The 19173-nt window shown below is 49.2% G+C and overlaps 1 protein-coding gene across 1 annotated transcript; it reads right to left on the bottom strand.

Annotated features, from left to right (window-relative positions):
• Positions 1-11551: 11551 nt before the first annotated feature.
• Positions 11552-18660, bottom strand: ppp1r15b (protein phosphatase 1, regulatory subunit 15B). The gene is made up of 2 exons (XM_080548680.1): positions 15663-18660; positions 11552-13286 (listed from the first exon to the last, which is right to left on the bottom strand). The coding sequence occupies exons 1-2, from the start codon at positions 17763-17765 to the stop codon at positions 13089-13091; spliced, it is 2301 nt and encodes a 766-aa protein (XP_080404806.1). The 5' UTR covers positions 17766-18660; the 3' UTR covers positions 11552-13088.
• Positions 18661-19173: the final 513 nt, after the last annotated feature.

Genomic DNA, 19173 nt, shown 5'->3' with positions numbered 1-19173 from the left:
GCCGTTCCTACGGAAGATCAGGAGCTCCCCCAACATCATGGGCTACCCTCTACCAGGGGCCCGGGGGGAGAGGCTCAAGGTGGTGGCGTACATGGACGACATTACCATCGTCGGCACAGATAGTCGCTCCATTTCCACAGCAACGAAAGTGGTGGAGGACTACTGTGCAGCCACTGGCGCCCTGATCAATAGGGGTAAGTGTGAGCTGTTTCTGTCGCAGCACTGGCAGGAGAACCTGGCAACCTCCTTCCCTGTAAAGACGGAAAACATTAAGCTGCTGGGGATCACCTACCAGAAAGATGGAGGAGCCTCCGGCAGCTGGAAGGAGACCATCCGCCAGGTCCAAAAGAAGATCTGTGAGTGGAGTGCACGGCCTCTCACAATGACAGGCAAGATCCTGGTCCTGAAGGCTATTGTTCTTCCCATTCTCCTTTACCTGGGCAGGGTGTTTCCCCCAGACAGAGCAGTATCCAAAACCATCGAAAGGATCATGTTTACCTTTGTCTGGGGGAGCCAGATGGAAAAACTAAAACGCACCACCCTGTACAAAACAGTGGAGAATGGGGGGAAAGGGGTCCCAGACATCCTAAACATCATTAGGGCACAGGGACTCTCCAACCTCATCAACAACATCAACAACAAAGATAGGAAAGCCAGGTTCTTTGAAATATACTATGCCACACCCATCCTCCGGACACTCAGGGTGACCGCATCAATAAATCACACTGTGCCCTACAGCTGGGACCCCCCTCCAGTCTACAAGATATGGAGGGACTTTGCCTTCAAGACAGGATTGTCCGCGGCTGGGCTGGCCTCATGGAAATACAAAGACATTATGACCTTCATAAGGTCGAAGGAAACCATTACTCACCCCAAGGCCAGCACAGCCGTGGACTCCAAACAGGTATGGAAAAACATTAATCATAAATGTACTAACAATAAACAAAAAGACATTGCCTGGATGGCTGCTCATGGTTGTCTCCCCACTAGGGAATTCTTGCATAGGCGGCACATCGCAACGACTGAGAAATGCCCCCACGGATGCACGGACACAGAACACATTAACCACCTGTTCTGTGAGTGCTCCGTGGCCAGGCGGGTCTGGGCCCTGTTTGTTCCCTCTGTCTCCCTAAACAGCCTGCTGACCCTGCCCCGCTTGACGAGCGAGAACATCCTGTATGGTCCTCCCGGGGGGTGCACAACCCCCCAACTACAACAACAGTGGAGGATCATCAGCGCCGTCAAGCAGGTACTCTGGGAGACGAGGAACATCAGGGTCTATCAGAAACAGAGCGTCCACCTGACAACCCTGAGGAGGAGAATCACCCTCTGCCTCAGGGACCATGCTATTGTTGACTTTAAAAATAACCCGGATCAAGCAAGAGCGGTGTGGGGGGTGGAGAGATGGAAGGACGTCATCCTCTAAACCCCCCCCCATGCCGCGCCGCATCGCCCAACCCCCCCCCACCCCGGGCCTACCTCACTACACCACCAGTTCCTGCACTATCACCTTCACCACCGTTCCAGCACAAGCCCTGGTCAGCAGTATCACCATCACAAGGACCAGGAGAGGAGCAGCGCACAACACCAACAGGGAAGTTTACTGCACCTTCCACCACCCACCATGTACACAGCACTGACCCACTTCCTACCCTCACCAGAATATCACCACACACAACCCACAGCCGAACCAGCCGTCTCTGCCAGCACCACCAGCACCAGGATGACCAACACCACTGGGTCACAGGGAAGTACTGATCACCCGCCTGACACCAAAATGCACACTACACAAACCATGCACACCTCCCTTCTCTCACTCCTGTATCTTTTCAGGCACATGTCATATCCAGCTCTGACACCTACCCAGGCTTCCAGACCCAGGAGCAGAGACCGGCGGGAACCACCACGTCACCCCAGCACCAACCCCAGGTTCCAACTCAGCGACCCCAAACCCCCTGTTCCGGGCCCCCCCCCCCCAACTCCAGGCCCCCAGCTACAGGCCCAGTCCCCTACCCGCCAACCCCCAACCCCCAGCCCGGAACAAGCTGAGAAGAGCCAGGGAGCTTTTTCCCTGGATAAGCTGTGTACAGGTTTTTCGCCTCTGCTTGCCTGCCATGCGCCGAGCTCTCTGGGCCTCTCCTCAGGGGCCTCCGGTCGGCCTGCGTGCTCGATCTGCTCCGCCGCTGGGGCGCCTGGTCCGGCTAGCCTCGTGAAGGGCTACAGGAGTCTGAGCCTGGTGGGCTGGGCCGGATGCGCCGGTGGTGGGGCGGGTCGGGTGAGTCGGGTGTGTGGGGTCCCTCGGGGGAGGGAGGTGGGGGAGCCACGGCTTTGCACTGGTGGGCAAACTGGATAGTAGTCGCTCTACAACTAGAGGGCTGCAGGGGAATTTTTTTCCCGGATGCACAGCGAACAGGTTTTTTACCCCTGCCTCCTACCGACACTGGAACCTGGACACTGAACACTGAACACTGAACATTACACTACACTGGACAATACACTGAACACTGAGCACTTTAGTTAGTTTAATGTTGGTTGTTGTTGAATGTAATGTCTTAAATGTCTGATTGTTTGATTAATTGATTGTATATACGGTGTTGTGTTTTTATAAAAACCAATAAAAAACACCTTTAACATCCAACCTCCCACCCCGCACCCATACCCACACGCACACACACACACACACACACACACACACACACACACACACACACACACACACACACACACACACGCACACACACACTGATCCTCTGAATCAAAGTCTTCTTCATCCCTCCTGCTTTGGCTTAAATCAGCTTAGTTTTGTAACGGGGCAGTTAGCATGCTAATGGTCACTGCTAACAGGACATGCCTTTGCGTGGGAATCTGTCTTTACTGTGTGTGTGTGTGTGTGTCACCTGTGTCTTAGAAAGCAAGCATGTTCATTGGTGACGGTCACATGTGTTGGCTATACAGAGGACAGAAGTGTGTATGTGTGTGTGTGTGTGTGTGTGTGTGTGTGTGTGTGTGTGTGTGTGTGTGTGTGTGTGTGCCCAGGATACCTAGGCTAAAACTGGCACCAAATGCCAAGGCAACAGATCCCACCCAGGACTGAGCTGGCATTTGACCACTACCACAACCATGACCTAACCTCAACTCAACCATGATCTAACCTCAATCAACCATGATCTAACCTCAACTCAAGCATGATCTAACCTCATCTCAACCATGATCTAACCTCAACTCAACCATGATCTAACCTCAACTCAACCATGATCTAACCTCAACTCAAGCATGATCTAACCTCATCTCAACCATGATCTAACCTCAACTCAACCATGATCTAACCTCAATCAACCATGATCTAACCTCAACTCAACCATGACCTAACCTCATCTCAACCATGATCTAACCTCAACTCAACCATGACCTAACCTCAACTCAACCATGACCACTGTCCAACCACTCCCCTCTCTGTGCAGTGAAGGGAGACATGCTGCAGGGAGGGACCATCCATACATCACACCAGTTCCCTCTCTGTGAGGGACCACATGTCAACCATCGACCACACGGTCATTCAGCACAGTAACCTCACCATACACATGAACACTGATGAACAGAGGTTAGAGGAATGGACACACACACACACACACACACTCACATACATGCACATACATGCACACACACACACACACACACACACTCGAATACATACACATACACAAGCACACGCACATGCACATGCACGCATACACACTCTCACATACATACACACACATGCACAGACACACACGCACACACACACTTGCTCCCTCTCACCGGTTTGTTTACCTCCAAGAAAACCAAAAAGTCACAATGCACAATTCACTGATGGTGCACCACACTGCACCCCGCCTCCCCAACACAACACACACACACACACACACACACACAAACCAACAAGAAAAAGATCAAAACATGTCACTTACCAGCCACCTGCTGATGTTCACGGCGGTGTCCCACCTTCCTCTGTGGTGTGTGTGTGTGTGTGCGGGTGTGTGTGTGTGTGTGTGTGTGTGTCGGTGTCAGACAGCCAGACTGAGATCTTACATCCAGAGCAGAGAGAGGTGCAGCCGGGTTAAAAAGCGAGTGAGAAAGCTGCAGAGAGACGCAGAGGGAACACACACTATCTATCCTCCCCTCTCCAGCCCTGCACAATGACAGAGCACAGAGATGCAAGCCAGAGAGAGAGAGAGAGCGAGAGAGAGAGAGAGAGAAAGGGGGAGGGAGGGAGAGAGGAAGAGAGAAAGGCAAGCTACAAGCTCTAGCTGTGACTGAGCAGAGATGCAGGACAATAATAAGCATCCTCTCCCTAGGAAGGGATGGATAAAGGAGGGGGGGAGAGAGAGAGGGAGGGGGGAGCGGCCGAGGGATGCAACTGAGCATGCCCAGTAGAACATCCCTGGGTATTTAAATGTCACGTGACGCCAACCGGAGGCTGTCTGTCAATCTGTAAGCAGCAGAGATCAAGAGAGAGAGGGAGGAGAGAGAGGAGGAGAGAGAAAGAGGGACTGAGGGGGGGGCTCTGTGGAGGGCTGGTGAACGGCGACGTCACAGCTGTTCAATCCCCTTTCATTAGAGAGACAGAGAGAGAGAGAGAGAGAGAGAGAGAGAGAGAGAGAGAGAGAGAGACCTGTAATCACCACCACGGCACAACCCCCAAGGTATCCAGTCAGCCAATGAGATGGCAGGTTGGTCAGTAGAAGATTAACCCCTTGCAGGCTATGTGGTACCTGCTGGAAGAACAGACTTCTGGGAAGGACAAAAGAAGGAGAGAGGACAATAACAAAGCTTAGCCATCCCAATGGGACATCATGGAAATGAGTCATTGCACTTTTATTTTCCTCCCCAATGGTAAAGTTAATCATTTGAGGGATTATGAGAGAGACATCTCTATATGTTTAAAAACACATTCTTAACACCAAATAATATCTGTTCAACTCCCTGAAGAAATCAAACTGACCCAAACCCTAAAAATATTTTAATCTAAGCTAAAGAAACTTTTTGCAGCAGTTATGATTAAACACTAACACCATGTCTTTTTGTTCATTATCTATTATCTTATTCTTTATCTTATTTTTTATTTTTTTATATATACTGTATATAAGAAAATGTATTGATGTATTTTTTAATGCTGTAAAGCACTTTGAATTGCCCCTGTTGTATGAAATGTGCTATACAAATAAACTTGCCTTGCCTTGCCTTCAAAAACATAACAAACCCCCCCCAGTATTTTTCACAATAATACACCAGTCTTAGGATGGATTGGAGTGCATTTGTATTCCGATTAATTAGATGAAAAATGCAGTTATTGCTTTGAGTAAATTACGATTCAAATGGACCCTTGGAGTGACTCTGCTGTTGTCCCAGTATGATCTGAAAGGAAAGGAAAGGAAAGGGATTCAGTTTGTCATTACCGGTACACAGAGTACAACCAGATGTGTTTATGCTCTAGAGGGGGCGTCTAGGCCAGGGGTCAGGGCTATAGAAGGACCCTGGAGCTCAGTGGGGGGGTTCAGTGCCTTGCTCAGGGACACGTGGACACGTGGCCAGTCAGGGATATGAACCGCTGCAAGCTGCAGACATTGCGATCATTAGATGCCGGCTCTACCGGCTCAGCCACAATCTGGGATTCAAACAGCAACAACATGGTCTCCATGCCAACAGAGGGTGGGTGCGCCTCAGGAAATGGAACTGTCATGCCAAAACCTGAACCACTGAACCAGAACCACTCTCAAATTCATAGTTTATTCATAATTCATTCTGTTATAACAAGGTATTGAAGCTGTACAGTCATTGTTTACAGTGACATTGTTTGCAAACAATGGAGTAAAACAAGCGTCTGTTGTGGGTTCTGATGGGTTCTGATGGGGTAAGACAGTTGAACTAAGCTCATGGAGCGTTTCTATGTTATATTCTTTAAGAATTAATAGTGTATAATTTATTTAAAAGTTCAAAATGGATGCATCAATACCAGATGGCCTCTTTAAACATTGATATCTTTCCCACACTATTTATTATTATGAATATGAATAACATGATGACTGTTTCTTCTCTTCCACCCAGGGACATGCTGACGACAGAGAATGAACAAATGCGTTTGATGTCCAGGTGATTTATGTAACCCATGGCAACTGAATTTCCATTTTTTCCAGTAGACATTTTTGTTTACAAACAAGAACAGCCCATTCTACACACTGGGCCATGGTGCTGGACCACGCAAGATGCTCCTTCCATTCCCTGGAGGAGGAAATAAGTGATTGATATACACCAGGGGAGGCTGGGGGAGGTAGAACACCAGGGGAGGCTGGGGGAGGTAGAACACCAGGGGAGGCTGGGGGAGGTAGAACACCAGGGGAGGTTGGGGGAGGTAGAACACCAGGGGAGGCTGGGGGAGGTAGAACACCAGGGGAGGCTGGGGGAGGTAGAACACCAGGGGAGGTTGGGGGAGGTAGAACACCAGGGGAGGCTGGGGGAGGCAGAACACCAGGGGAGGCTGAGGGGGGGGGGGGGGGGCAGAACAGGGTCATTGTAAGGCATAGAATGGAATGACGAATGGTATCAAACAAACGTTCAAAACTGCAAAACATAAAGATTGACAGTGCACAATCTGCCTGAGACCCTTGGTTGTTTGTTGTTATTGTTGATAATGTATTTATTGCTTATATTGTTCATGTTTTAAAGCATGTGGTGCCATCTGTCATTGCAAAACGTGCTATACTAATACAGTACCAGACTGGTACTAATACATGTGATTAATTGAATGATCCCAGCCATCTCTAGTTGTGTGATAAGAGACGTCAACGACCTCTAGTAGCAGATACTGGAATTAGTCAGTAAAAAATACAGTACATATCCCTATGCTCTGCTAAAGATGTTGCGCCCTCTTGTGGACATGCCTGTAGATACATAGGAATGTGTACCAGAAATGTTTACCCACTGGTGGAGAAGTGGAGTGTTGACGACAACAACAACAACAACAACAACAACAACAACAACAACAACAACAACATTATCCACTATCCATAAATGTGTCTGCCCAAAATGTAGCCACCATATAACTACCATGAGTGATTATAACTGGGATAAATAAGGGTGGAAATTAAAACTAGGGTAATCCTTTATAATCCCTCCAGACGTATCTGGTCATTTGGGGGAATTTGGGGGAATGACAAGTCTGACATCTGCATCTGTGCCTGTTTTCTTCACCTCTGTCTGTATCCTGTCTGTGTCCTGTCTGTCTGTCTGTGTCCTGTCTGTGTCCTGTCTGTCTGTCTGTGTCCTGTCTGTGTCCTGTCTGTCTGTATCCTGTCTGTGTCCTGTCTGTCTGTCTGTGTCCTGTCTGTGTCCTGTCTGTCTGTGTCCTGTCTGTCTGTCTGTCTGTGTCCTGTCTGTCTGTATCCTGTCTGTATCCTGTCTGTCTGTGTCCTGTCTGTCTTTGTCCTGTCTGTCTGTATCCTGTCTGTGTCCTGTCTGTCTGTCTGTCTGTGTCCTGTCTGTCTGTATCCTGTCTGTGTCCTGTCTGTGTCCTGTCTGTCTGTATGTGTCCTGTCTGTCTGTGTCCTGTCTGTGTCCTGTCTGTCTGTATCCTGTCTGTCTGTATCCTGTCTGTCTGTCTGTGTCCTGTCTGTCTGTATGTGTCCTGTCTGTCTGTGTCCTGTCTGTCTGTCTGTCTGTCTGTGTCCTGTCTGTCTGTATCCTGTCTGTCTGTCTGTGTCCTGTCTGTCTGTATGTGTCCTGTCTGTCTGTATCCTGTCTGTGTCCCGTCTTTCTGTATCCTGTCTGTCTGTATTCTGTCTGTGTCCTGTCTGTCTGTCTGTCTGTATCCTGTCTGTGTCCTGTCTGTCTGTCTGTATCCTGTCTTTCTGTCTGTCTGTCTGTGTCCTGTATATCTGTATCCTGTCTGTCTGTGTCCTGTATATCTGTATCCTGTCTGTCTGTGTCCTGTCTGTCTGTGTCCTGTCTGTCTGTGTCCTGTCTGTCTGTGTCCTGTCTGTCTGTCTGTCTGTATCCTGTCTGTGTCCTGTCTGTCTGTGTCCTGTCTGTCTGTCTGTCTGTCTGTATCCTGTCTGTCTGTATCCTGTCTGTCTTTATCCTGTCTGTGTCCTGTCTGTGTCCTGTCTGTGTCCTGTCTGTGTCCTGTCTGTGTCCTGTCTGTGTCCTGTCTGTCTGTATCCTGTCTGTCTGTGTCCTGTCTGTCTGTATCCTGTCTGTCTGTATCCTGTCTGTCTGTGTCCTGTCTGTCTGTCTGTCTGTATCCTGTCTGTGTCCTGTCTGTCTGTCTGTATCCTGTCTGTCTATGTCCTGTCTGTGTCCTGTCTGTATCCTGTCTGTGTCCTGTCTGTCTGTCTGTATCCTGTCTGTCTGTCTGTATCCTGTCTGTGTCCTGTCTGTCTGTCTGTGTCCTGTCTGTCTGTCTGTATCCTGTCTGTCTGTATCCTGTCTGTATTCGGTCTGTCTGTATCCTGTCTGTGTCCTGTCTGTCTGTCTGTCTGTACACACACACACACACACACACACACACACACACACACACACACAAGCTCTTATTGTTAATCTCTCTCTACGATCTTCTGTTGTTCCAGTGTTTACCTCAGTGTATCCACACCTTCACCATCACACACCAGGCCGAGACATACAGTATGTGACACAGTTTGATCATTTGGTCCGCAAGTCGGCAACCAATCAAAATGTTCGGACTTATCTTTTGAAACACAGAACCACGTTTCAACGTTGTTGAGAATCACAACACAAACTCGCTAGTCAAGCCAAAATGGCAACGCAATGGATTGGGTGAGTAATCCCCACTGCTACCTAGTTAACTATAAAACTACTTTACATTGTTAGCAGGCTCACAAGACAAGCTGTGTTAGTTGACTAGCGAGTGTGTCATTGATTTTCAACAACGCTGAAATGTATTCACATTTTTCGAAAGAAAAGTCTGATCATGACATCAGATCCCGACACGAGGACCAAATTATCAGACTGTGTCACGTTTATACTCATACTTCACCACCCACCCGACTCTAACACTTAACCTGACCCTCTAACACCTAACCTGACCCTCTAACACCTAGCCCAACCAAGGAAAGGTCACTGTGACCGGGTGCTGAAGCTATCAAGGTTTTTATTGGTGCGCTGAACAGGGTCACCTCAGACTCACCTGGGTCTCCTCAGACTGACCTGGGTCTCCTCAGACTGACCTGGGTCTCCTCAGACTGACCTGGATCTCCTCAGACTCACCTGGGTCTCCTCAGACTGACCTGGATCTCCTCAGACTCACCTGGGTCTCCTCAGACTGACCTGGATCTCCTCAGACTCACCTGGGTCTCCTCAGACTGACCTGGATCTCCTCAGACTCACCTGGGTCTCCTCAGACTGACCTGGGTCTCCACAGACTGACCTGGGTCTCCACAGACTGACCTGGGTCTCCTCAGACTCACCTGGGTCTCCTCAGACTGACCTGGGTCTCCACAGACTGACCTGGGTCTCCACAGACTCACCTGGGTCTCCACAGACTGACCTGGGTCTCCACAGACTGACCTGGGTCTCCACAGACTGACCTGGGTCCCCTCAGACTGACCTGGGTCTCCACAGACTGACCTGGGTCCCCTCAGACTGACCTGGGTCTACACAGACTGACCTGGGTCCCCTCAGACTGACCTGGGGCTGAAGCCCATGAGGCTGATCAGGGCTGCCTTCTTCTTGGGCCTCTGAGTGACGGAGGAGAGGTGGCGCCCCCTGGCTGCTGTGGCCTGCTACGTCTGCATTACGCGGGGAGGATGCGCTCACACGGGGCATGGAAGGCCAGGGGCCTCTCACCCCCCTGGGGGGCGGGAGGGGGAGAAGGCACAGTGTTAGAGTACCTCAGGAGGGGTCAGGGTAAAGGCATGGTCAGGGTAAAGGCATGGTCATGGTCAGGGTAAAGGCATGGTCACAGTAAAGGCATGGTCAGGGTCAGGGTAAAGGCATGGTCATGGTCACAGTAAAGGCATGGTCAGGGTAAAGGCATGGTCATGGTCACAGTAAAGGCATGGTCAGGGTCAAGGCATGGTCATGGTCAGAGTAAAGGCATGGTCAGAGTAAAGGCATGGTCATGGTCAGAGTAAAGGCATGGTCACAGTAAAGGCATGGTCACAGTAAAGGCATGGTCACAGTAAAAACATGGTCATGGTCAGAGTAAAGGCATGGTCAGGGTAAAGGCATGGTCACAGTAAAGGCATGGTCACAGTAAAGGCATGGTCACAGTAAAGGCATGGTCACAGTAAAGGCATGGTCACAGTAAAGGCATGGTCAGAGTAAAGGCATGGTCAGGGTAAAGGCATGGTCAGAGTAAAGGCATGGTCACAGTAAAGGCATGGTCACAGTAAAGGCATGGTCAGAGTAAAGGCATGGTCACAGTAAAGGCATGGTCACAGTAAAGGCATGGCCATGGTCAGAGTAAAGGCATGGTCAGAGTAAAGGCATGATAGTCAAAGGACCCATAATTCACTGAAGGCTTGGGACTTATGGAAACCAAAAGCTCAGACAGACAGACAGAGAGACACAGCCACAGACACACACACACTGTTCATTTCGGTGGATTTCTTCTTTAAGATTACTGTCATCTTCAATGTGGGGGGGGGGGGGCAGCCTCCCTGTAGCAGGCCCAGGCCAGGGCCATCAGCAGGCCCTGCACACCCTCCTCCAGGATGCCTGGCAGGGGAACACAGGACATTAGAAGAAGCAGACATACAGCCTAGACCTGGTTGACACTTCAGCCAACCCTAGAGTTACTTCCGATGGCGATGTGGTGCCTGTAGGCCTATAGAACATGTCAGATTTGGCTCACCGCATCGCATCACATCACATCACACCGCACCTTCATGTCCCAACTTGCGAGGTGCCGCTTCTCTTTTTGGATGAGCATGAGGTAATGGTCTGTGTCCGCTAGGAGGCGCTGATGTTCCTCTTGAAGAGCGAAGAAGAAATTCTGGTTCCAGAGCCAGAGCTGGAATACAGCCAGAGAACTTGTATTATTATGACCAATAATTTGCATGACACGGAGAATTCTAGAATAACATTATAATTCTCAAATTCTCAAAAGTAGGACATCTGATCAAAGAGATAGAAAAGACACGGCACTGCTCTGTATAGGTTAGACCTCCATGGAAAACCAACTTTACTAATGAGTGATTTACACCATCACTACTGTTAACATTGTAATTAATTCATGAAATAAATTATAAGTCTATAAATATCCAATGAAATTGCATATTTAGAAACTATACATATCATTAAAGCGTGAAAAGCAGGTTTGCGATGTTCCCCTGAAGATCAAAGTAATTCCATCGGCATTGACAGAAGAGTAATAGAGAAAATAACAGTTGATAAAGATCCTAATGATGACGACTTGATGGGATAATTATTAGACAATAATGAAACATACAGTATACCTACCTCATAGTAAATAAGACAGACATATGATTCATAATACAGTATACCTACCTCATTGGCATGTTAATAAGACAGACATATGATTCATAATTCAATATTGATTTAATTTCACTGAATATTCAAATTTATGAAGAACAGTTAAGCAAAACAACTAATGCCACCCTAAAATATTTTACAAAAATAAAACAATTTGATGTTAATTGCACGGACTAAAATAACACTGAGTTAAATTAGTTTTTGCTCATCTTCAGAAGCGTAATTGAATATCTTTTTAAAATCTTGAGTTTCACTTCAAAAATGACATGGGTCCCTGCATTTCTTAGTCACACAGAAGGTCAACACTTTAGTCACAGTTGCCACCGAGAAGGAAACCCTTTAAGAATATGAGTTACACAACACTGGGTCTGTATGGCGTGAATGGGTTAAATGTTGGGGGCAAATTAGGTCTACAACTAGACTCAGGGACTGAGTACAGACATGGTTACCGAGAGGCGCTCTGCTGAGAGTTGGATAAAAATACCAATTTGTTTGATGTAGAAACAGAATCTAGGACATGAGCAGTTTGGATGACCATAACATGCACATTATAATCAAAGTCAGAGGAAGAACACTGGGTTTACAAAGACTACTGATGCAGATAGGACCGTCCTTGAATCAAACTAATTAACCACTATAACACCCCCTTCAATCTACAGTCATGGTTACTGTATCCATGGTTACTGTATTCATTACTGTATTCTGTACGGCTCCACTCTTTTCCATTTGTAGGTTGAAATACTAAGCAATAATTGGCTGAGGGCAGAGTATGATCAGAGTATGTGGGACGTCTTTGGCATTGTCGTTAATACACAAGGGATTTAAGTTGACAGCAGTTGGGGGCAATGGATGAAACAATACAGACGCAAAGTCTTGTTTTTAACACTTTCAAACACCACCACAGTTTAGAGGCTTTGAACGATCAACATTGGTTTGGAGCCGTTCCTTGTGGGCAAAGCAGAACAGAACACTTGGGGAGTTGGCCTTCGGAGGCCTTTGGAGGCCTTTGTTGGAAACTGTTTTTAAACCATGAAGCTGCAGAGATCCAGGCGTGTGCGGGGGCGCAAAAGCGGTGGTGCCGTTAATGGGACAGACGACTAGAAACAAATATTAAAACAAAATAAATAAGAGCGACTTGACTGGAGTGTCTCATACGTACAGAGTTCTGTGTCTCCAGTCAGGTCATTAGGTCGGAACGACAGGTGACCTGGTTCTCTGTGTGTAAAACTGGGTTCCTCTCCACTGTGACCGGTAAGCCCTTATACCTTCAAATTCCCACTATACCTTTCCTTTAATAACTTGTTAAAGATCACAATAATCATCGTCTTTTAAATCATAATATAATCTGTAATAGGGGTCATCACTCCACTGAGATTCAATCAACACAGAACAGCAAAAACATTTGGGGGGGGGGGTGAGGTCATGTGACGGGAGGAGAGTCTTTTCTGAAGTCTCTTGAACCCCCCTTAATAGTCATAAGGGGTTTGGGGCAGGGGGTGTTTCAGAATGTAGTAGCGCTGATGCAGTCTGTTAAACACTTCTGAGGCTGGATGCGGGAGCGGGGGCAGGGGACAGGGGGGGTGCGTCTGGGTGGAACATCAGCTGCAGTGCTGGAGCTTGTGGAGGACCCCCCTGCGGAAGGCGGGCACGAGGACGTAGGCGATGGCGTCCTCCACCTCCTGGACGCGCCGGAGGAAACGGCAGCGGTCCCTGGCCAGCTCCTCCCACGGCCCCCGCCGGTCCTCCTCCTCGTCCCCGCTGGCGTAGAACTCCTCCACGTCCTCACAGAAACACACCTGGGGGGGGGGGAGAGAGAGAGAGAGAGAGAGAGAGAGAGAGAGAGAGAGAGAGAGAGAGAAATGTGAGCTTTCCATGGCTTCACCAGCCTACACCGTAGATCAACGCAGAGATAAAAACTTGTGAACATCTCTCTCTAAACGGGCCAAGATGCCCTGGAAACAGTATCCATGGCTGCAATGACTGTGTGCATGATGATGATGATGACGCCCCATATAACTCATCATACATTAGCCTGTTCTTCAATTCAAACCGAACAGCGACTGTCTGGGGAAGAGGGGGAAGAGAGAGGCGGCATGTCTGAAGTAGCCTCTGAAGGACCAGAGCCTCTGAAGACCAGAGCCTCTGAAGTGGCTCTGTGAAGCCTAAGTTATCCATAAGTGATCACAGGGAGAGGAGACGTTAAATCCTCAACCAGCCAGCAGCCCACAGAGAACAGAGAACTGAAGATACAGGCCCGTATCTACCCCCCGGTTGTTAGCTGGAGATGAAAGAGGCCCTGCATGGGCCCGGAGGGCTGTGAGAATGTTAGGGAAATGTTCTTCGAACATCAAGACGACGAACGATCAAAAAAATTGTATGAAACGTCCATCCGAGAAATGAGATTTTCCCTCCCATTTCTTTCTTTGTTCGTTCCCCCAGTTATCACTGTTGCTAAGTAACATGGCAGGCCTATGTTCATAATACGGATAGATAACGTAATGAGGGAAAAAAGGCGTGGGGGATGAGAGCGGACCGTTTCAGAGGCAGCCAGCCGCGGGCTTTTAACTGTAACTAACTGTAACTCTAACTGTCCTTTAACTAGCCTAAGTGAGTGGGCAGTCACATTTCCCAGCCCGTATGTTAGGGTAGCCCGTGTACAGTACTGCTTCATAGTACTGATACTGTGACTTAGGCTAACACTGTGTAACACGCAGAGCACTGGACGGCACACAGGGCGAGTCTGCCTACTACACGTTCCTCACACCATCGTTCATGACTAAAAACAGTCCAAGCAGTGATATCATTAGCCTACATCCATTTCGGGTAGTAATTGCGTTTTGAACTACACAGGCTTTCTATTTAAAAGCACTCTGCCTCTCCCTCTGACATCTCCCTGGGGACCTGCAAGTGGAAGCCTCACATCAGACGATCATAGGAAGAGATAGGGAGAGTGGTGTTGCCTGGTTTTACATCACTCTGTACAGTCAGACAGGCAATCGCTCAGAGACACAAACACAGGAACAGCTAATGGGGAAAGCATGAGCACGAGCGTCAGGAGTTGTGACTCACACACTCACTCTGTCTGTCTCACTCTGTCTGTCTGTCTCTGTCTGTCCCCCTCTTTCTGTCTGCCAGTACTGTTAACGAGGACTCTGAATGACGTGGAAAAAGTAACATTTTCCCGGGGTTCAAAGCTCACAATAGGAGGCATTTCCAAACCGACTCAAGGAGGTAAAGCAACTAGGAGCCTGGTGAAACATGGGGGTTTTCAATAAAAAGCTACTTTGTAAGCAGGAGACACTATTTATCAATAATTACACACAAGGAATACAATTCCTTAACTCATTGATGAGTAGCTTGAACAGGGAACGAAGGAAGCGTTATTTTATTCCTTGTGTGTAATTATTGATAAATAGTGTCTCCAGGTTACAAAGTAGCTTTTTGTTGAGTAGCTTGAACAGGGAAGGAAGGAAGTGTTATTTTATTCCTTGTGTGTAATTATTGATTAACAGTGTCTCCTGGTTACAAAGTAGCTTCTTGTTGAAAACCCCCATGTTTCACCAGGGTCCTAGTTGCTTTACCTCCTTGGGTCAGTTTGGAAATGCCTCCTATTGTAGAAACAGTCACGTTCCTACTCTTCACAGCCTCAAACATGTGATGTGACCACAAGGTATACATTGGGAAAAGGAGAAGTATATCTCTGAGAGGAAAAACAGAATGTCATTGCTTACAATACAAACCGCCAAGTTTTGATAGCGTTCATGCTTGCCATGTTAAACTCTCTGCTGAGTACGTGCATTCATGGATACGGAGTACAGTAAGGGCCTGGCCTAAAGGTCAGTGAACTCTTTTAACAGGAAATGAAAGCCGTACATGATGTGCTCCTTGCATAGTTATGACACTGTTAAATTTCATTAGCCAAAATGTTTTGCTGAGATGGGGCTTAAACAGTGTCAGCAAAGCGCAAACGCAACCACAACCGCCTATGCATCAGACAGTCCCGGGCACGCCCAGAGATCAGACCTCACTCTTAACCCATGTGCCAATCTGTCTCCGACACTGTCGATGATTGCACTTGGCAAAAGGAGAAAAAAAAAAAAACTGGCACCCTGGCTACTAACTCAAATGTGTGTGTGTGTGTGTGTGTGTGTGTGTGTATGGACCATACTGACCTTTTTCACAGTGACCCAGCTGGTGGTGGTGGTGGTGGTCACAGGGACGGGGAGGCTCTCAGAGAACCCACTGTCCAGCCTCTCCTCAGCCTCCTCTGTCCGGTACTGGGGGGGTGAGGAGCCGTGGCGGGTCCTGGCCTTCCTCGAGCGGCGCCCGGCCGGCCCAGGGGTCGCCTCCTGGGTGGTCCTGAGGGGGGCCTGGAAGTTCATGGGGCTGTAGGGGTCCGAGGACGCGCTGAACGAGTTCCACAGGCGCAGGCTCTCGGCCTCGTCCGCCTCGCTGGCCGTCGACTCGTCCCCGAAGTCGTTGTTGTCCTCCTCGAGCAGCGGAGAGGGGGAGGAGGAGGAGGAGGAGAGGAGGGGTGAGGCCGAGGGCTGGTGAGAGGGGGGTGAGGCGTGTTGGTGGCTGGAGGTAGTGGCAGCACGGCAGGGGGGGTCGGGGGCGGTCCTGGGGGCGGAGTGGATGGAGGCGGTGAAGTTCTGAGGGTTGTAGGGGTCCCGGCTTTGGCACAGTGAGTTCCACAGTCGCTCCGTTTCGGGGTCCGCCTGATCCGAATCGGACTCCTCCTCCTCCTCCTCCTCCTCATCTTCGTTGTCGTCGTCATCATCGTCCGAATCGGACAGTTCAGACGAGCCCTCGCTGTCAAACCCGTCGTCATCCTCGCTGAGCTCGTCGTCTGATTGGCTGTCGTCGCTGCAGGGGCTGCCCATGATGTAAGCGATGGCCTTGTTCTGACACCGGGGCGTGGCGGCAGGGGACTGGGTTCCCATAGTTACCGGCTCTTCTTCTTCCTCCTCCTCTGAATCTGTGAGGTCTGAATCGTCCATTTCCTCCTCCTCCTCTTCTTCTTCCATTTCTCCAGTGGCAGCCTCCCCCTCTTCTCCCTTCTCTGAGGCTTCTTCTCTCTCTGGTTCTCTCTCTCCAGAGCACCCTGGTGTGATGGTGTCTCCCGGTATCTCCGTGGGCCCCTGTAGGTTTTCAAAGGGGGGTTTCAACATGAACAGTCGGCAGGCAGAGTGCTCTTCCTCCAGACTAGAATAGCCATTATCTTGGTCGGGGGTCAGAACTGCCACCTCACTGCAGGCAGTGACAGCTCCAGCACTAAGATGACGACTATCGGTAATGATGCAAGGCCGCTGATCGAACGGAAGCTCTTCCGAGCTCGGGAGAGATTCTGGCCGGGGTGTTAGGGTTAGGCCGTAATTGTCAGTCGCCTCCTCTTTGTGACCGGAGGGCCCAGGGCTTTCGCTTTCCATTGATTCCTCATCGCTGCACTGTACAAACAGCTCGGTCGGCATGGCAACGGTGGCTTTTGTACCACTCTCCAGCGGGGGACAATGGTCGCCGCTGTGCCGACGAGCGTCGCTCACCCCCGTTTCCTCTTTGCTCCATGACAGATTTGACAGCCAACCTTGGGCACGGTGCTCCTCGGTGCCCCAGAACCCGGCCCACCAGTTGCCCGCGCCGTTACTCTTGGCGCGGGCGGCGGTTACTGCGTCTGACGGCCAACCGTCCCCACCGAGGACGTGGTGCATTTGTTCGGTGGTTCTGATTTCCTGAGCAGACGCGGAATTCAACAAGACGTGATTGAGGAAACTCCTGGCTGTGGCCAGGTACCCGACTGGAGTCTGTTGTCTGATGTTTAAGTCAATTTCAGCAGCATTTTCAATCCCTAACTCGCGAAGGGAATCAGCGGTTAACCAGCTCAGAGTACTGGTGCTACCAGGCGCTCCTGACCCAACAGACCCAACACTGGTCTCATGTTGGCAATGCAGGTATGCCAGGTGGTGGCGAGGCGACTGTTGGGTGGCAGGCATAATACCGTCCAGTTGTCCGAAAAACGCACTCTCTCCATCAACTAGGCCTAAGTTCTGCTTGAAATCCCCACTAACCCACCCAGATAAGCCATCAGCCCGGGCAGGAGTCGTCTGAGAGCGCCCAGGCAGATACTTCTGCAGGAAGGACAGGGCGGGCCTGGAGATGCTGCTGATCCATGAGCTGTCCTGGTTCCCGTGCCTGAGAGAGGGGGAGAGAGAGGCCAGGGAGGGGGAGGTCTGCCCCCCCCCAGAGAAGTGTTCCTCACGACTCATATTCCTCAGCATCCTCAGCAGCCACCAGCTAAGACCAGATGAACAGCCAGGGTAGCTAAGGTAGCTAGACGTGCAGCACGGGTAGACGTGGTTATCTCACACGTGCAAACACTGGATATTAAAAACCCCACGGATCTGATATATTACAATTGACAACTTTAATCCCCAAAAAATAAAGTGCAAAAATAAATAGTTTTTAAAGATCAATACGATCTAAATCTTTAAGTCTTGTGAAAGAAAGTGTGATTCAAAGACCCTTGGCTAAGCATGTGAATAGGTAACTAGGTTGACAGCTGTTGGACAGCTCAAGGAAATACTGTTCTTTTTAAATGTTACTGTTATATTACCTCAGAAAATATATTAGCAAGTCTTTATGTGCAGTTCGAAGCACTAACTGTCCATAGTTACAAGTGGAATAATCCGTTATTAATGTCCGTTATCCATGTTTGTCTTTTACAACGAGGGACAGGCGCACCGGTTAATAGCTCTCCTCGGGCTCCAGCGAGCGGCAGACATGTTGTCCGTGTCGGGGCTCATAACCGGGCTCACACCGGGGACCAGGCTCTCCTGAGGGGGGCTACAATGTGACTTCTGTCGGGCGGTGAGCTTCGTAGAACCGGTGGTAGCGAGGAAAGGAAACGTGAGGAGGACACTGGAGGAGAGAGAGAGGGGAGACGGAGAGAGACGAGAGAGACTGGAAGCCATGGCGTCGTCGTGTGGAGAAAAAAATGCCGGTTTAGTACGTAGTTAGGAGTCGCGCTGTCCGAGTCAACAGCGTTAGCTTAGCTTACCACTGGTATCACACACGGTATCAAACCTTGGTTACCCCCAAAAAAAGACTTCGACGCAGACGAAGCTGAATCTATTTCGTAGGTAGATTTGGTAGATGTAGTTGATGTTTCCCAGTCGTTTGTCGTTTCGTTGTCGGTCGTTTTTTTTTGGCTCGCTTTTCACAAGACGGATTTCATCAGCAACTTTAGGGAGTGTCGTAAAACTAAAAGAGCCCTCGGTTTAAGAAATAGGGTGGTTGCCAAATGGGATTGACAATTTCCAGCCGTTTAACCACAGTCTAAAAACCACCAGCCCAAAAACGTAGATAGTCAGAAAACCGCTATTATTTTGCAGGTGTCCATCTCCTGCCCCCTAAACTGTATGTCTGTTGCCAATGATGTTTGTAAAGTAAAAAAAAATAAAAAAAAATAATAACCTGCACATTGTATGTAGCTACTAGGGTGTGTGTTTTAACTTCACACATTTTGCAACTTTCAGGCACTCACATTTTGATACCGCCTAAATGCTATTTATCCAGCCCAACCGCGCAAAAGTTTTTTTTTTTTTTTTTTAAAGTAGCCCATTCGGCGGTAACCCGCCCCATCTGGCAACCCTGGTTGAGAAGCGCGTTGCTGGCTGGGGGCTAGGG

The sequence above is a fragment of the Nansenia antarctica genome, assembly GCF_963989245.1.
Source record: "Nansenia antarctica genome assembly, chromosome: 18".
Classification (NCBI taxonomy): Eukaryota; Metazoa; Chordata; class Actinopteri; order Argentiniformes; family Microstomatidae; genus Nansenia; species Nansenia antarctica.
The sequence above is the reverse complement of the archived record's forward strand: the minus strand, read 5'-3'. Positions and strand labels throughout refer to the sequence as shown.

Excerpts from the sequence above, each read along its gene's own strand:
- ppp1r15b (XM_080548680.1), bottom strand. The coding sequence starts at position 17,765 with ATGCTGAGGAATATGAGTCGTGAGGAACACTTCTCTGGGGGGGGGCAG. Across the intron at positions 13,287-15,662 it reads GCTGGGTCACTGTGAAAAAG|GTGTGTTTCTGTGAGGACGT; the intron begins GTCAGTATGGTC and ends CCCCCCCCCCAG.